General features: G+C 50.6%; 1 protein-coding gene across 1 annotated transcript in view; it reads right to left on the reverse strand.

Moving 5' to 3' along the window:
• LOC102512389 (protein tyrosine phosphatase receptor type T) overlaps positions 1 to 18,441 on the reverse strand; it is a 338,884-nt gene that overhangs the window by 35,563 nt on the left and 284,880 nt on the right. Inside the window, exons 15-22 of the mRNA XM_032462324.1 lie at positions 16,064 to 16,100; positions 14,614 to 14,711; positions 12,265 to 12,324; positions 11,425 to 11,541; positions 8,385 to 8,539; positions 5,014 to 5,149; positions 2,651 to 2,800; positions 1,050 to 1,223 (exon numbers count right to left, since the gene is read on the reverse strand). Coding sequence (XP_032318215.1) covers positions 1,050 to 1,223; positions 2,651 to 2,800; positions 5,014 to 5,149; positions 8,385 to 8,539; positions 11,425 to 11,541; positions 12,265 to 12,324; positions 14,614 to 14,711; positions 16,064 to 16,100 — 927 coding nt within the window. The remainder of the gene's footprint in view (positions 1 to 1,049; positions 1,224 to 2,650; positions 2,801 to 5,013; positions 5,150 to 8,384; positions 8,540 to 11,424; positions 11,542 to 12,264; positions 12,325 to 14,613; positions 14,712 to 16,063; positions 16,101 to 18,441) is intronic.

Here is an 18,441-nt window from a genome sequence, read left to right on the forward strand (position 1 = left end):
CCCAGGGAGAACTTGGGCACCCTGTGGGCAGAGGCCAGGGCAGGCCCTCACAGAGCTGAGACAGGCCTTGACCTCCTGTCAGCTCTCTGCCTCCAACACTTAAGATGCTTGGGGAGAAAGTTCAAGAGAACTAGAGGTCAGAGAGATAGTTGGCCATGACCCCAGGAGAGAATATCCCACATTCCTTCCTGTTCTAGGTAAGACGGGCGATTCATGTGGACTGGATGGACATGACCTCAGGCATAGTTGGGGAGAGGGACCTGGAAGGGCTCATCCCCAGTCAAGCAGTGGTGATTTTGGTCCTGAGTCTCGGGAGGCAAGATATCTGTGTCTTACTGAATCAAGCAAACTGTGAGGAGGCTCAAGGAATGAATTCTAGAGCGTGAGCCAGGAGTTCCAGGTGCCGGCTTTGCTGCTAGCTCTCTGGGTGTCTCTGAGCCTCAGAGAAGTGCTGGGAAGTGCATGGGTGAGCTTCCTTCCTGTTGCAAACATCTCTACATCCTGGAAGTGGAGGGATGTAACTGGAAGTAGCTGGAGGATCCAGGGGAGAAGCATTCAAGTCAGGAGTGTGGGCCCACTGGGATAGGACCATGACCCCCTAATCCCAAACCAGGTCAAGGTAGGTGTGCCCTTCTTGGAGGTGATGCTGAGAAAGCAGGATACAGTGCCTCTAACAGAATTAGGAACATGGCTGGCATGGAGAATGTTTCCTGAACTGAACTTAAGGCTGACAGTCAGCTCTGTAGGTAGCTGGAGGGGGACCTGGGCAGGCCTGTAGCCTCCCCGTGGTGTCAGGAGACCCACTTTAAGCTTTTGGTCTGTTCTTTCCAGGATCTTTATGGGAGCAGAAGAGCTAACAGCTTGTGCACAGGTTTGGATCAGAGCATTTATAGGGAGAATGGTCTTTGGGGTCAACAAGATCAAAAGGAGGGGCTAGCTGGGGGGTGGGGGCAGGGGTCAGGGCCCTGGACTCTAGCCAACTACCTCTTGGGAAGAAGCTTTTCTCTGCAATGCTCTCCAGGAGCTTTCCTTGGCAGGGCTCAACTTACATCCATGAGTGCCGCATTGATGTAGTTGCTGGATTCTCCATCCACCGAGATGAGGAAGGGCAGGCAGCGGTCCAGAGGCAGGACATCCATGCTCCGATTCTTGTCATGGTTCCGGGGCAGGAGCCCGATGCTGCAGTCCTCGGGCCGGACACGGGGAGTCACGATGTTGAGGGTCTAGGGGGTGCAAAGGCAGATAGGCAGGCACTGCTTACACGGTCGCCCCGAACAGAGGAGGCAACAATGTTCCAACTCAGCCCGACCTCCCTGTCTCCATCCTCCAAGACTGTCCCTCTGGTCCTTTTCCCAGGACTATTCCTCTCCTCTGGTGCTGTTCTATCATCTCTGCTGGCTGCTCCAGGCCCCATGCACCGAGAGCCTCTGCCAGGGGCTGTGGGATGCCACCACAGGGCCAAGGCTGCAGGGGCAGCACACCCTCATGCAGGGCTCAGACACAGGCTCTGACCACCTGCGAATCATTTGAGCTAAGCCCCTCCTCTCAGCCACGCTGCATTAAATGGTGGGCTGCCAAGAGGTCATAAGGTAGGGGATGGGAGTCGAGAATCCCTAATGACTGTTAAATATCACTTGAAATGTCATGGAATAAGGGAAATGATTTTACCAGCATGCCTCTCAGAGAGAAAGCTTTTTGAGAATGGAAGGATGCTTGGATGAGCTGCCCAAGTTGGGTGAGACACCCCCTGGGAGCAAGCTCTATTATGTTTGAAAAATTCCAAGCCTTGTATTCTGCAGAGTTAACTCTTGCAAGTGTGGGGGCCATGCTCTGTTCAACCAGGGGGTCCGTGTTCTCTGGTCTCCCTTCATTCTGTACTTGGTCTCTACTCCGAATCAATGAAGTCTATTTGCTTGAAGGAGCACTAAGGTATTGGCCTGGCTGGAGTATCTGCCCATGAAACCATGGGCCCCTCAAGTCCTGAAGCTTCCTCCTGTCTGTTCTCAGCTCCTGTTGCCTGAGTATGACCCTAGCACTGACCTCAGGACAATGGGCTGGACCCAGGTTTTGCGTGACTCAGTGATTTAAGCCCAGGCCTCCAGACCAAGGCTGCCAGCATTCTGGCCAAACGGGCTCCAAGGTGCAGCTCTGCTCTGCCTGAGCCGTGCCCTAGGCTGATGCTTCTCAGTGATTAAGGTGCATCCAAATCACCTGGAAGGAGTTAAGACTGCATACTCTCCTTCAGTAGGTCCGGGTGGGAGCCAAGATTCTGTGGTTCTAACAAGCTCCCAGGTGAATTTGATGCTGGTGGTCTCGAGGCCCCACTTTGAGGAGTGAGGATCTAGGATACCCTCCAATTATACAGAAATATTGAGAAAACCTGAGTCCCTCCAGGGACAGAGCAGCATGAAATTCAAACTTGTCTCCACCCACACCCAGGTTAGGACTAAGTAAGACCTCAGTTCCAAAACATAATCACAGTGGGAAAAACCAAGTGTCAGCAGTCACTGACCGGCCGTGTATCTATGTTCTGGAGCTCCTTCTGCGGCCGTGCAGAGCTGCCCTCGCGGGAAGCACGCAGACAGTCCGTCCTCGGGAGGAAAACCGCACGCGCGCGCTCAGGGCCGCGGAGCCCGGGATTCGCTCGTACCTGGAACTCGTCTTTGATCTGGCTGGAGTTGGTCTGCGGGTCCAGCCTGCTGATGTTGTAGTAGAGGGAGCGGAACTCGCACACCGGGATGGCTGTGTTGCCGCAGAGACACGCTTCCAAGATGGCATCGTGCACGAACACGTACTGCTCCTGCCAAGCCGGGCGGGGACAGGGTGGGGGTGAGGGCGGCCGGAACTTTGACGGCCACATTTGTGAAGGCTGGGCATGACGGACACTGCCGAATCACTACTTCCCATCCTATAACCTGAAGGGCCAAGTTTCCCTGTTTCTCGGTGATTGAGCTGAGTTTTGTCCCTTGTGTAAGATTCAACAGTAGAGTCACTGATAAAAAGTAGAAACTTCTGGACACGCAGTAGCAGGCGCTCGTGGTGTCCTGCCCAAGGCCCCTCAGCTCTCACCTTTACCTGCTGAATGAAGGCTGCTTACTGCGAACACCTGAGATTCATGCCGAGGGCTTTTTTTTTTTTTTTTTTGTCCTAGGGGTTCACTTAGGCTGTGCAGAGGGAGCCAGCAGGGTAGAAGAGTTAACGCCCCACCCCCCCAGGGTGGCGGCACACTTAGGCTGTGCACAGTGGGGGCGGGGGGCAGCAGGGCCGAGGAGTTAACTCCCCGGGAAGGATGCTTCAAGCAATGCCAGATGGAGACTTGGGGGAAAATGCCTAAGTTCCCTCTCAGATGTAAATCCTGGAAGCGCCTTTCCCACACCATCTCGGAGCTCCCCAGCAGGACTGGGCTCCAGTTGTCCACAATGTCAAACAGCTTGTAAAATACTTTAACAGTATTAATTTCCTTCCCTCTACCTCTTCCCCACTCACCGACCAGTGCGTCTTGAACTCACCGCGCAAGGAAACCGTCTTCCCTCAACAACTTGTCCCAGACTCTGATCCTGGAGCATGCGCCCTGGCCTCTGCCACGCCCCCGGCCTCTGCCACGCCCCCGGCCTCCTCAGCTCTCGCACCTGTGGCTCTCCTCCTAGAAAACCAACCCCCTTCTCGACGCCCTCAGTAACTCATTCCCCCGGAAAGCCTTCTCCGAATCCACCAGGCAGAACTTGTTGCTGTTACTTCCAAGCCCTTAACAACCGTTTGTTGAGTGACTATTCTGCAGAACTCGGCCCATCTCTCTATATAAAATGTTTATCCAGAGGCAACATCATGATCTGTTTGAAAGTCTGTCTCTCCCACCAGACAGCAAGGACCACAATGTGTCTAAGGCCGGGCAGCAAGCCTGCCTTCCGCATGCATGAACCTGGGAACATTTAAAGCAGCCTCTTGGCTTTAGCGGCCTCACCAAGAAGCCTGAAGACTGGTCTGGGGAATTGGCTCAGAGCCCGGAGCAAGGTCCTATGAGGATAGGCCTATAAATGAGGGAATTGCCCGCAGAGCTGGCAGTGACTGGCCATGCCCAAAGCCATGGGCAATTTGTCTTCATAGGGTCGATGAGGGATGCAGCTTTTTATCTGTCCAGCTCTGCTGCCCAGGCACCTCCAGCCTTCCTTAGAACCAGAAGACAGGCTCATTATAGGAATACCAACCATGGCTTCCAGGAGTAAGGGAGGCAGGAAAGTCTTCCTAGAGACAGTGTGGTACAGGGGGAACAACGTGGGCCTTGAGGATCCCATGGACCCAAGTTCTACCACTGTCTGGATATGTGGGACTTTGGGGATACTATTTCAGTTTTTTCATCTGTAAGAAAGGGGTACTACCAGGAGCTACCCCCTATGAGTTGCTGCTACCATAGGATTGTTGTAAGAAGTATAAACAATACCCTGAACACAAAAGACCTGGCATGATGCCTGGCACACAGTAGGTGCTCAATAATAAAGATGAACCCTGCCCATTTCCCTCATGATTTGGGCTCCCCAGCTGTGCAGAGTAGTACATGAGGTATGCCTCTCTCTTGAGTACAGGAGCTGTGTGTTATCACTCCTGGAATCCTCTATGCCTAGCTCAGGAACTCAGTAACTTTACTGATTAAGCTATCTCTGCAGTGACTGAAGCGATGCTTGGCACATAGTAGGCATTCACAGGGAGGGATTGGCATTTATTTAAACAATACCTGAAAGTTGTCATTGAGTCACTTAGATGCCCTCAGAGATGGAGTACCCAGCACCATTCCTCACTGGTGGGAGTCCTTGAACTGGGGGACCTCAGGGTTGGCCGGGGGGGTACCAGCTTCTATGATGCTCTCACCATAGTAAGCCATGTATCCATCCCCTCCCATTTCTCCTACACCCAGGTCTCTTTCTGTAGGATGCCTCCACCCATGGGTCCTTGTGTTCAACCATGCTTCTCCTTGGCCGGGGCTGCAGGTGTCCAGTCAGCTCATACCCCAGGACTCACCTCTGTCTGCACCAGGTTGACCCTCTGGGCCCGGAGCTCACGTACACAGTTGAAGATGTCCACTACCCCTTCGTTCTCGGCCATGTCGAGCATGGTGTCAATGGCAATGAAGCAGCCAGTCCTCCCAGCTCCAGCACTGGAAGAGAGGGCAGTGGTCTGTGTTAAGGACCTGGGGGTGGGACCAGCCCTGGGCAGGCCCCTCCCATTCAGCCCAGTCCCTGAGGACCCTGCACAGAGGGAGTCAGTATGCTGCAGAGGTCAGACAGAATAGTATAAATCCTAGTGCTGCTGGGAGATCCTGATCAAATGACTGAACTCAGAGCCTCAGTTCTCCCTTCTGTAAAATGGGAGAGCAATGTTTGCCATTCGGGGCTATTTTATCAAGACCGGCTTATTTTTGTTGAACTCATTTAGTGAACACTTATTTAGCAGTGCCAAAGTGCCGGACCTTGTTCTAAGTGTTTTCCCAATGTTACCTATTAATTTTCTTATGAGGTTGTCAGGAAATTGCTCTCCTCATTACACGGGTAAGAAAACTGAGGCACAGAGTGCTTACCTTGCCCAAGGTCAGCTGGCAAGTGCTGGAGCTGGGACTGTGACCCAGGCTGTCTGGCTCAAGTCTGTGCTCTGACACCTTCTCTCTTAGTAACAGTCACAGCACATAATGCATGCTCGGACAATATGTATGCATGCAATTTCCTCATCTGATGGAAAACGGTAATCCATCCATATAGTTCCAGGCATGGTGCCCGGCACACTGGAAATGCCTAATAAACATGTTTTCCCCACCCTGACTTCCCTCCCTCCGTCTCTCCCTCTCTTTTGTCTTCTTCAGCAAATGGGTTGATGGATGGAAGAAGGAGAGATGAGAGAGATCAGAGAAGAGGTGAGTGAGAGGGAAGAAATCACATCCTCTGAGCTGTTCCCAGGCAGAGAGTGAGTCCCGAGTGCCACATCCGAAGCCTTGGGTTTGGTACCATGTGCACCTACTTTTCCAGGCTCATGAGGCAACAGCATCCCTAAACTAGAGCAGCCGACAGTCCTGAGACCCCCGGTCCATATCAAGTCTCCTGAAACCCTCGATTCTGCTCATCAGTGGCTTCCTTTAGGAAAACATCAGGCCAAGTACAAATAGCAAAGAACTCAATGAGACCCCATGGGCCGTGGCCAGGCTTTCCCAGATCAAAATCAACTGGGTTCAAAAATGGTAGCACTGAACCAGAGACAAACAGGGCATTTGCCTTAAAATGCATGCAGTTTTGGGAGTGAAGGCCAGACTGTCAAGGAGGCCTGCCTCAGCTGCATTGTCACGTCTCATTTCCCTCAAGGAAACAACTGTCTTTGTCTGAAAACATGGAAATGAAAGGAATCTCAAAGAGGAAGAGTGCTGGAACAGGAAGGAAAGCATCACTCCAAGGAGGACAGGCTGGTGGGACCATCACCCACTAGGATCTGGAAAGTCAATCCATGGAGCTCCATCCTCCATGATCTGGAAAATAAACCTATGGGAAACAGAGTCTTTGTTCTTCGTAAAATTTCATGGTTTGAATTAAGCCTGCCTTGTATTTGCCCCAGAACACATTCCTAATCAAGGCCCCCCCATAGATGGGACTCAGCAGGCTGGGACTCGGGGTCTAGGAAGGAAACCAAAGAGCCACTCATGCATGTCTTCTCCAGAGTCTCATCCTCGACCAGTTTTAGGAGAAAGAACCAGCCTAACTTCATTTTGAATCTTGGATCCACCACCAGTGAACAAGCTGCCTGGTGTCCGTGAGCCTGTTTTCTCACACATGTAACACTCCCCCTACAGGGTTTTTGGGAGGAATGATCTGTTTATTTCAGCCTCACATAGCAATTAAACACATGCTACTTGGAGTCAGACCCCTCGGATCAAATCCTGGCTCTACCACTTACTGGCTGTGTGACTCAATCTCTTCGGGTTTCACTAAATGAGGCTGATAATAATAGCGTTAATAGCACAATACGTGTAAATTGCATGAAATTATGTTGAAAAAGCATAATGCATGTAAATTATTTAGCCCTGGCTACATAGCCATTTCTCAATAAATAGTTGCTACTTATATTCACCAAATACTTACTGGGCACCTATTACTCACTGGATGCTGGGATCGGGGGTGGGGATGTGAAGATGAGGAAGACGAAGAGGTACTCAGGAGTAGGTACCTCTCTGCTTAGTGTGATCCGGTGTCCGTTCGGAGACACAGTTGTAGGGACATCATGCAGGGAGGGCCTGATAAATGCTTATCATTGTCCCCCTTTCTCCCTTACCCCTACTCTGGCTGCTCCTCAGGTATGGGACTTGTCCTTGCACTGTCATGAGATGTAAAGCAGACTATATGCCAAACACTTAAGAGAGCCCAGAGGGTGATCAGTATTACCTCCTAATCCTCAGTGGCCTCATCTGTGAAGTGAGGTTTCTAATTCACATGTCACTGTTGAGGGGAGGGTCAGTCGACGCTGTGTGAGAAAGGTGTGTAGGGTGTCTCTCCCTGACTTGGCTCAAGACCTTGACTGACATGGACACTACCAGGAAAGTTAAGAGCAAGCAGGGTCTGAAAAGACGGGCTGTGCCCAAGGTCACATTGAAAAAGAGAGGTGCTGGGAGGGAGGGAGCACACATGCTCGCTGGCCTTCAGGTCTGAACATCCGCCCTCCTGCAATTCCTAATGCCCTTGACACGATACTTCATCTCCATTCAGGAGGAGTCAAAGACGTGCCAGTCATTCCCAATGTGACTTTCTGGGTCAGAGCTGAAAATACCCCTCCTCCATAATAAGGTAAAACCTGACACTGTCCACTTATTCTCTACGAAGGACCCTGCGGGGCAGCAGTTGATTTTTAAAATAATAGAACTGAAGGAAAGCACAGTCCCACTGGGGCGCCCTGCCACCAGGCCAAGGAGCTGGGGGCGAGCGTCTGGAGAAAATCACGTTAATGTGCTGGCTCTGCCGTTTCACACCTGTGTGATCCGAGCAAAGTGTCTATCTACCTTCTCGGCACCTCGGTTTTCTCATCCGTAAAACGGGAATGATAGAAACAGCCACCTAGCAAGGCTGGGGGAGAAGTAAAGGAAATAACGTGGGTGAGGTGTACGTGTAGCTGATGCTGTTAGCGCCAGGCTCACATCCTCGGGGACGTGACCATTTCAGGGCAGCAGTTATAATAATGACTGCTACAGCTACTGTTACTGTTGTTGTTGGACCTCAGGACCTGGGTCCCATCAGAAAGGGGAGGCACAGCGGAGACAGGCAGGCAGCACTTAAGGCAAAGAACAAAGGCCGCTGGGCAAGAGCACCGAGAGAGCAGAGCTGCAGGGCCGTCCTGCTTGGGGTGGGGGGCCTTGTGCTTACCTGCAGTGGACCACTATGGGCCCGGCTTCTGGAGGATTGAGGAACTTGACCTGGCGGACGAAGCCCAGGAGGCCGGTGGCATAGCAGGGGACGCCGTGGTCGGGCCAGCTGGTGAAGTGGAAGAGGCGGAGCTCCCGGATCTCGTGGTAGCCTTTCTGAGGAGAGAACGCGCCTCTGTTCCTCCAGCTGCTGCCCACTCCGACACCCTGCCCGGCACCCATGGGAGCCACGGCTACTGCACTGAGGGACCAGCCTCCCTGCTGTCAAGGAGGACAAGACCCTCAAAGGCTTAACAGGTGTTACTGAGCAGAGTGATTCCGTGATCTGTTACATCTGGGAACTTCAGAAGTAAATAAAGTGAAAGCAACTACTTTAACTGCAGGACTTCTCAGAGCCTTTACTATGCTAATATGCATGCAGAATTCCCAAGGGGGCTTATAACACACACACACACACACACACACACACACACACACACTATTTGCCCGGGGGACCCTCTTTTGACAAGTATCTCATGGGACTTATATTTAGCAGAACAGATTCAGAAAACTGTTGGCCTTCAACTCCAAGTTCAAGTTGTTCCCGGTGGAAAATGAGGCCCTTTCAGTGACTGAGGTCTGGTGTGTCCTTCAATTTTCCAGTCTTGTCCAAGATAGTCTCCATGACTTTCAAATTTAAAAAAAAAAGGCAGACTTTTTATTAATTAGATCCTTATTTAGAATTACAAGATATGAAACAAAAGCAGAGCTCCCCTGGTCAGGGTGGTGGGGCCTGGAGTGTTTCCCCTCCTCTCCCCCACCATTCACACAGACACGCTCCAGGCCAAATGGGGGTTCTTGACTATTCATAGTCAGGTTACACCTCTGAGCCTTTGCTTATGCAGTGCCCCCTGCCTCCTACTTACTTTTCTTTGCTTATCAATCTCCTATAGATTTTCAGAGGCATTAATTAGGAAGAGTGTTTGATTGCTCATTCTTTCAGTTAAACAGTATTCACCAAGGTTTATCTGTGCCCAGCCTTGTGTTAGGCACTAGGAAGGTGGAAATAAAAGCCATAGCCCTTCTTCCTGGAACAGCTCATTAGGGAGAGGAGAAATCAGAGAAGGCTTCCTGAAGGAGGTGATGCCTGACCAGAGTCTTGAAACATATGAATAGTGAGTGAAAAGGGTAGGTAACATTTATTAAGCATCGATTATGTGCCTGTCACTCTTCTAAACACTTTAATGTACTAATTCATTTAGTCCACATACCAATCCTCATATCATCATTTCCATTTTATAGATGAAGAAATGAAGGCTACGCAAGTGTAATGTGCCCACAGTCACACGAGTAAATTGTAAAGTTCCAATCTAAAGCCTGGCTGTCTGGCTCCTCAGTCTGTCATCCTAATCGTTATGATACACTGATGCCTGAGTATCACCCAGTAGAAGAGATGGAGGAATTCCTAGGCAGAAAGGCAGCTCAGGCAAGGGCATGGGGGCAGGACTCAGCATAGTACAGGAACAGAATCACAAACAGCCCAGAGCAACCCCAGAGGAGAGTGGAAGACATGCGATGATGGACAGCGGGACTGGCGGGGTGGGAGGCAGGGCAGGGGCTGGATCCTGGAAGACACTTTAAGGCTGTTGAACTTTATCCCAGAGGCATTGGGGAGCTATAGGGAGGCTGCCCAGACGGTGGCACAGAAGGGGAAGTGCACCACCAGATGGGCATCTGGGGAGCAGGATGCCAGCTGCTACGTGGAGTAAGGATTTGGGTGGGAGTGTTGGGGGCTGTGTCGAGGGCACTGTTTGGTGCCCACTCGGATCCCCTTTCCTGGGCAGTGCACCCATCACCAGCTTTCCTGATCTTGGCTGTGCACAGCTCCCAGTCACTCCTTGTTCAGAGAACTGCTCTTTGCTGAACAGGAACCACCCCCTCTTGGGGGTGGGGGGTGGGCAACTGGCATTCAGTGACCAACTGACTTTGTCACTTTGCCCAGGACTGAGAGGTTTCTCCAGACACGAGATTTTCAGTGCGAAAACCAGGGGGATCCTGGGTAGACCAGGATGGTGGGTTACCCTAGAGGATAAGCCAAAGACCCTTTTGCCCTGCCCCTTCCCCCTCCCTGTCCTGCTTCCCTCCCTCTCTTACAAGTTTCTCCCAGAGCACTCCCTCAGTACACCACGTGCACCTGAATCCTTGTCTCAGGCTCTGCTTCTAAGGAACCAGGCCCAAGACCACAGCTATGTACATGCTGTTGTCCTCTGTGTAGCGGAGGGGTGCCCTCCTTCCTGGCTCTTCACCTTGTGTCTGCAGAGGTAGGCCTTTAGGAGCTTGGGGGTTGGAAAGGGAGTGGCTGGGAGCAGTGTGTCCTGGCACCACTATGCACGCAGGGACAGCACAGTGCATGTGCCTGCTTTGGCACGAGGATTTGTCAGCACCCAAGGGCACAGTTCTCAAAGCACTGATGTCCCCGGTGCTTTTGCATCCTCAGGCCTGTAGCCACTTGGTTCATGAATGACTTGGCTTTTAGAAAGTGGCAATTATCATTTTGACAACCAAAATTTCTCTGGATGCTGGTAAAATGTCCCCTGTGGGATGGAATCACCCCCAGCTGAGAACCACAGGCCTAGGACATGTTAAGATCTTTCTCTTTCAGACTCTGCATGTTTCTTTCCCCCTGCCTGGGATAGTATTCCTCCTGCTCTTCCCTTGGCTGGTTCTTTCTCATCCTTCACTGCTCAAATGCCTCCTCCTCCAGGAGGCCCTCTCTGACCACCCCGTCCACCTGTGGATTTCCGTGTCCACCCTTGGCATGTTTCCTCTGGGCCTTACATCACCGTATGTCATTATTCTATCTATTTGGTGAGTTCTGTTTGTCCCTTCTGCTAGAAGTGGGGTCCTGTAGAGCAAGATCCGTGTCTAAATTGATTGCTGATATGTCCCCAGTGCCCAGTGCAGGGAGGGTCCGGAGCAGCCCCTCGGTCACCGTGTGTCCTGAGTGAACAAACAAGCTGGCCTGCCTGGAGGACAGGCTGTCCAGCCGAGGGGGAGCTCACCTTCTGGACCGTGAAGGTGCGGATGACGTATTCTGCCAGGGGCTCTGTCTCAATCAAGGTGACTTTAATGTCCCCATAGACCTCTGTGTCGTCCGGCCAGTATCGCACACACTTCACCTGTGGGAAAGGACAGGGACAGTACGAGTGGGCGGGTGGCTGGATGTGAGTGGCCGTCTCTTCGGGTCTTCCTGTTCAAATAAGCTCAAGGGCCACCTGGGTGGAATTTTGGTCAAGGGGGTTCTCAGCTGGCCAGGGGTGGACAAAACACAGGGACGGGCTTACTCCCGGAGGAACTGGAGCCGTGGGGAGTGCTGGTGGCAGGTACCTTCTTTGGCAGAGCTCCTTGTACCTTTCAAATCCATTACCGTGCTATGTGATCAAATAGATCTGGGTGAGATAGGCAGGTGGTGGTATCCCCATCGCACAGTTGAACATAATACTCGAGTCTGGAGGTTTGGTGACTTGCCCAAGGTCACGTGGCCAGTTTTCTCCCTTTGGCTGAGTCCTCTTTCTGTGATGTTGGGCTGGGGCAGCTGAGTGGTATCAGCGGAGCAGAGATGAGAGTAAAGAGGGGCAAATAGGAAGTGGAAGCAGAAGTGGCCGGGAGGGAGGGCATTAACATTACGAGGTGGGACTTGTGGGCTGGAAGGAGGAAGACTCCTCATTGGGAAAAGGATGGAAGGTGCTGGGCTCAAAGGGAAGACTTTGCAACTGCTCTCTGCCCGGGGGGTGGGTGCAGACACCATGAACAAGCCACTCCCACATTTGGCTCCGAGTCACATGCCAACGCAGGAGGAAAAAGAGATCATTGTTTTCCCCTTAAAAGAACAAAAGCATTACCATTCCGGGGGACGCCGCACGGCCTAGAGTGGCATTTCCCACAGTGTGTCCCGCTGGGTGCTAATAGGTGTTAGGTAAAAAAAAAAACAAGAAACAAAAAACAAAAAAAAAACAAGAAACAAAAACAAAAAAGGTTTTGTGGTCAAATGAGTTTGGGAAATGCTGGATTAAACAAAGCTAAATAGCCGCTTTGCTGCAGGGCTACTCAGCTCGTTTAATGGGCTAGTACCGCTGAAGTGGTTTCCGACTCTCCCAAAGGGGCAAAGAGCGCACAGCGTTTCCCAAACGTATTTAACCGTGGAACCCTCTTCTCACTAAGCATCCTGCAGACTAGCATCCCATGGAACCCACTTAGGGAAATGCTGGTTTAGTGCAACAGGTTTTGGAGGCAAATGGATGCATTGCTTCGCTCTAACACTCTTAGCTGTAGCTTCCAGAAGGTGCTGAAACCTCTCTGAGCCTCAGCTTCCTATTAATGATGAGAGCCATCGCTTATAACTGCTCACACTGTCTGGCCCTGTTCGCTCAGTGTTCTATAATATTTTACATGGATTATTTTAATGACTTATCACCATAACCTGATGAAGTAGATAGTATTATTAGCCCCATTTTACAGATGAGGAATCAGAAGCACAAGAAGGCTAAGAAAATTGCCCAAGGTCAACTGTTAGTAAGGAATGGCGCCAGGGCGCAAAGCCAGGCCATGTGAGTAATTACCCGGAACATGGCCTCGTACAATTGCTGTGATATAAAGTGAAGTGTCTGGCACAGTGCTTGGCTCCTAGCAGGAGTTCCATTAAAAGACTGCTCTTCTGTCCCCTCCCCAAATCCAAACTAGATTCATGGGATTCTGTCTCCCACCCATCAAGGGATTCTGTCTCCAACGTGAGATATGTTACACAACAGGCTGGGATTTGCCTCTGAATTCTTAAACCCTGGGCTGGACCTTTTGTCCACAGTGGCTGCTCCCTGGGTCCAAGTCCCTGAGGAGTAGTCTTGAGTGGACGGATCATGAGCACTGGAATCACGAGTCAAAAGTCTCAGGTCATGGCCAGGTTCTGGCTGGGGGACTTCTGGGTAGCTACTCCACCCCTTTGAGTCTGTCTCCTCATCTGCAAAACTGGGGAATCGACTAAATAGGAGTGGACTCAAGGATAAAGTATCTTCAAGACCTAAATTCCTATTAGGCTATGACATGGCCATAGCCCTTTGCTGAATTATGACTGACAGCCCAGATTCTCCCTCTTCCAGTTGCCTGGGAGGCCAGGACTCTCTATTTTAATGGGTTATCTGGTTCTTGCCAAAACAAAAACTTACCTGCCCACCCTGTGCTTAGCTCATGAGACAAGTTAGAGAGGCCCTCTCGATTCTAGTGTCTGTGCGCCCTGCCTTTCAACCTAGAAGCCCACCCATCCATATGCCAGTGTACCAAGGAGGCAAGAGCAAGCTGGGAAGAGCAGTCCTCTTTCTAAGCCCTGGGAGTAGCTAAGGACCACAGAGGAGTGCGTCAAGATAGAGCAGAGTGAGAGACCAATGTCTGAACTGTGAAGAACATCAAGGTTTAGAGGTCAGGGAGCAAAGGGTCAGATGCTGCTGGGAGGTCGAGTACAATGAGAAGAGAGAAATGGCTGTTGGATTTGTCAACATGAAGGATGCTGGGGATACTGACGGTACCACTGTCGGTGGGATGGAGGGAGGAGCTACGTTGGGTGGAAGAAAACAAGAGGGAGGACACAGGGCCCGCGTGTGTCTTCAGAGTCTGGCAGAAAAGCAAGGACAAGAGGATCCCTTTTGTTTGCCTGCTTTCTGTTTCTTAGGGAGAAGGCACTCAGGCTGTTTGCTGAGGGAAATAATCTAGCAATGAGGAAGAGAGTGACTTTCCAAGTGAGAAGGGGAGAATGAGAAGTTCTTGGACTCTGTCTGTGATTCAAGGCACTAGGAGTGCCTTTGAAAGGACAGGAGTCACTTCTATTATATTAGGATGAGCCATAAGAAACAGTCAATATTCTACCTTTTAAGGTCAACAGAAACAGCCCTTTTTTGATGGTTCAGTCTGGTAACAGAGGGGAGGAATGAGAAGATGGTTGTAGATACAAGTAGAATGCAGCTTTGTGGTGTGAGGATGAGAGTGTTCACGTCTGATGGCTGTAATTTCCTCCGAGCATGTGAGATGACGTCATCAACAGAGGGCGAGGGTGGAGGAAGGGGAGTGTGAAACAGGAGTGAGGACTCCTCCCTCGGAGGCTGCTGTGAGGGTGAAATGTGGAACAGGAGCCACTTGGAAACAGAGAGATACAGGGGAGTGCAATGCCAGCATCCTCTGTCCAGGTAGCCACAGGAGGGGCTTACCCTGCCCACTTCCACGAGGTTTGTGACCATGACGATGCTGGCTGAGTTCTCCTGCCAGATCATTCTCCAGAAGTCCTTTACAGTCTCCTGCATTGGACCTGCCAACAGAGACAGGTGACAGGGTCAAAGACTGCAACTGCAAGAAAGTGAGACTTGTTTCTCTCCACTGATCGGCTCTAGATGGGTGAGCAAGAGTGAGGTCAGCAATCCTTGATGGGATCCTAGCTGAGACTGGGCCAGGGGCGTGTGAGGTCAGAGTGTGCAAGAGAAAAGCCACACCCCAGTGCAGGGTCCGCAGCACCCACTGGAAATGCTCGCAGCTTCCTCTCTTCTTCCCCTTGCTCAGACCCCTTCCTCCAGCCCCGCCTTCCCACTGACACATCACTTGGTATTAGGGGTTAATAATACAGCTTCAGGGAGTTTCCAAAAATTGGGCTCCAGAACCTCAATGAGAAAGAGGAAGGAAATTGGGGTGAGGGAGTAGGAGGGCAGAGGAGCTGCCAGGGGCCAGATGTGGAGACCATAAACAGAAGATGCCCAGTTTTGAGCTTGACAAATGCATTTGTCTGGAGCCCGGACAGAAAGGAGAAAAAAAATAGACAAGAAATGGGAGATAGGATCTGAGAGTCCAAAGCAATTTCCTTAGAAATTTCTCTTTCAATATCCAGGGCCTTCATCATTTTAAAAATTATAAGAGTAATATGTGTATTTGATATAAAATTTTGAATGCCATTTTTCTGTGTGTGTGTGTATATATGCATATATGTATTTATTTACTGTAATAAGCATTTTATATATATATATTATATGTATTTTCCCATGCTCTTAAAACTTCTTACCAACCATGACATTTTTTCATAGCTGCATAATTTTTCATAATGTGGAAATATCACACTGTAACCAATCTACCAATTGTTCGGGCATTTAAGACTTTTCACCTTTTTCCTATTATAGATAACACTGTACAGAATATCTTTATATACGTTACTGTCCATATACATAATTATCCACAGGATTTCCTCCCAGAACCGTTTGAGAGGTACAGTCATTTTTAAGCCTTCTGATAACATCCTGGTAAGTGGCTTTCCAGGATAGCTGGCTGCCTCTCTCTCCTGGGCACACACCCACTGAGGAGATCAGGTAACACCAGCTCCGCTTCTGGATGGTGGACACTGATGGCACAAGCCTGAGGCTGATGCTTTGGGTCTGCCCCTCTGGGCCATCTCTCCTGATCATCTCCTGGTGACACCTCCTTCCTCTCTCACTCACTTAACACCCCCCCCATCACTGACCTTGTCACCACCTTCCTTCCCAAACAAACAAATGAACAGTCTCTAGCCCCCTGCAGGCTCTCCAGCCCTGCTCCTATGTAACCTCTTTGCCAGCAGAAGCTCATTCCTCTCCTCCAGTGCAAGGCAAGGGCCCTCTGGAGGAAGAGGAGGGCACTTACCTTGAGTTGCGATGTAGTGCCTAGGTCGATGGTACCCCTGGGATAACAGGAGAAAAGCACAGTGAGGGGCCTCCAGTCTGAGTTTTCAAAAAGCACAATATGAATAAGTATCCTTCTCAAGGCGTGGCTTCCTCATAAGCAAAATGAGACTAGCTTTAGACATTTCCCAGAAAAGTGGCAAGATTAAGTAAGATACTGCAGGTAAAACGCTTCGTCAACCAGTAAGTGATAGCAGTTACTGAGTGTCTTGGGAGGGGCCCAGACAGGCTTGCTTTGGAGCCCTGGAATGTGAGCCCAAACTGGCTGGGCATCAGTTGTGCCCATGCACCCAGAAAGAGATGGAGAAGGGATTTTCAGGTTTCTTTGGGACATCAGCCACCACCAAGTCTTCCCGGAGCCACGATTACAGGCAGCGCATTGTTCAAAGCCCGGTAGGACGCCCGAGAGTAGAAAACAATTGCACTGTTGGCTCCTTGCATGAGTAACAATCAGAGGAAGAAAACTGGGAAGGAAGCCACACTGACTGAGCTTGGAACTGAAGTCCCGTTCCCTGGGGAGGACCCCATGTAGGTGTGACCTGGAGACGGACAAAGCCACTTTCTGATTTCCCTGTGCATTTCAGAGTCCTCGATAGGCCCTGCTGGTGCCCCATAACCCTCACCACTGGGGAAAGGTTGAAGGTGACCCTTTCTTTTGCCTTTGGGTGGTAGACACCGAGGGCCCCCTATCTTGTTACAGAGAGGAAGTGTACCATATTGGGTAGAAGTGTACCTTTTGGAGACTGGTCTCCATTTAGCACGTTAACACTGAACACAATTAGTTTTTACTGAACAACTCCGTGAGTAAACGAATGAATGAATGGATACATTTAAAAAATACAGATGCCAATTATGGAGCCTGTTGGTGGAGTTTGTTGATGGTCCTGAGATCGACTCTCTTTTAGAGTTAACAATCTCAGAAGAAAACAAGCCCAAAAGTTTGATGAACACCTATGTTTGTCTTAAACGATGATGAGTCTTTCCATTCTGTCGAGGTGGCTAAGCTGCCTCAAGGTCCTCTTCTTCGGGAAATAAACCAGAATGGCCATCTGTGTGGATTACGGAGAAACAGATGTGGTATCTCTGAAGTTCTAGGTCTCCTCTCTACTCAAAGATGCGTTTCTGAGTCTCCTGGGCATTTCTCAGTCTTCCACCTGCTCCGTAACTGTTTAGAAGGTGCTTTCTAATTACTGGGCATATTCTAGGGGTTCCTGGGTTGATTGTCAGTGCCAGCCCAAGGCCAGTGTCATGGCTAGCATGGTTGGATCAACCGCCGGGAATCAACAGCCCCACCTAAACTCTGCGAGTGGTCCTGTCTTCCTAGTGAGGTTGTCAGCCTCTTGAGGACAAACAACTGCCTCCTAAGTTTTAAAAAAACTTTCTGTGGAGCCTAGCACAGTGTGAAACTCAGACCGAATGCCCAATAAACAAGCCGTTGAGAGACCAACTAGAAAGGCAGCAGAGCATGGTGGCTATGTGCGTGGACTTTGGACTTAACTGCCTGGGTGTGAATTCTGGCTTTGTCCCTTGTAGGCTGTGCCCTGTGTCAACAGGGCAGGGCTGTAACAGGCTTGCTCATGGCTGTGTCCCTAGCACGGAGGAGTCGGCCTGGGCCATCAGCCTTGATGAATGCATACCGAATGAGTGCATGCGTGCTGCGTGGCATTCGAGGACAGGGACCCTCTCTGGCCTCCAAGAACCCATACAGTCCCTGAAGAGAAAACATTCTAAATGCAAGACTCTTCAGCAATGGAGATAAAAGGAAATGTACTGCTCAACTGGGGCTCCTCTGGGGATTTGCCAGGAGCTGGTACAGAAAACTTCCTAACCTTAAAAGAACTTTGAGTTCATTTAAGTCCCACCTACACAGCACGCGGATCGACTGCAAACCAGCACTGGGCCTGCCTCCATCTGTCTGTGAGCAATGGGAAAGAAGTTTGCATCCAAAACGCATTTATCTCATTCTGCACTCATGCATCTGTTACTTACTGGGGACCCAGATACGATATTTATTTCCAGACTGGTAATTTATAACAGATTCAAGTGGCCAATACATTCTCGGGTGTGCAAACAAACCTGCCAGCGGGATGGTTCACACGGCACAGAACCAGGGCCTCTGGAGGCGTAGACAGGGCTGGCCCCATCCAGCTCATTATCCAAATGGAGTCGTTTTAATGGATCGTCACAATCCAACTATGGAAAAATGATTCTAGTGCGGGCAGGTGGCCCTTTGGAGTGCCGGGTGGGAACCTGGGCACAGAGGTGAGCCATGGACAGCTACCTAGGCTGCGACTTGCCAGGAATCCGCACAGAGACCCCAGGAGTTTTGCCCTTGCTGGA

The sequence above is a fragment of the Camelus ferus genome, chromosome 19, assembly GCF_009834535.1.
Source record: "Camelus ferus isolate YT-003-E chromosome 19, BCGSAC_Cfer_1.0, whole genome shotgun sequence".
Lineage (NCBI taxonomy): Eukaryota > Metazoa > Chordata > Mammalia > Artiodactyla > Camelidae > Camelus > Camelus ferus.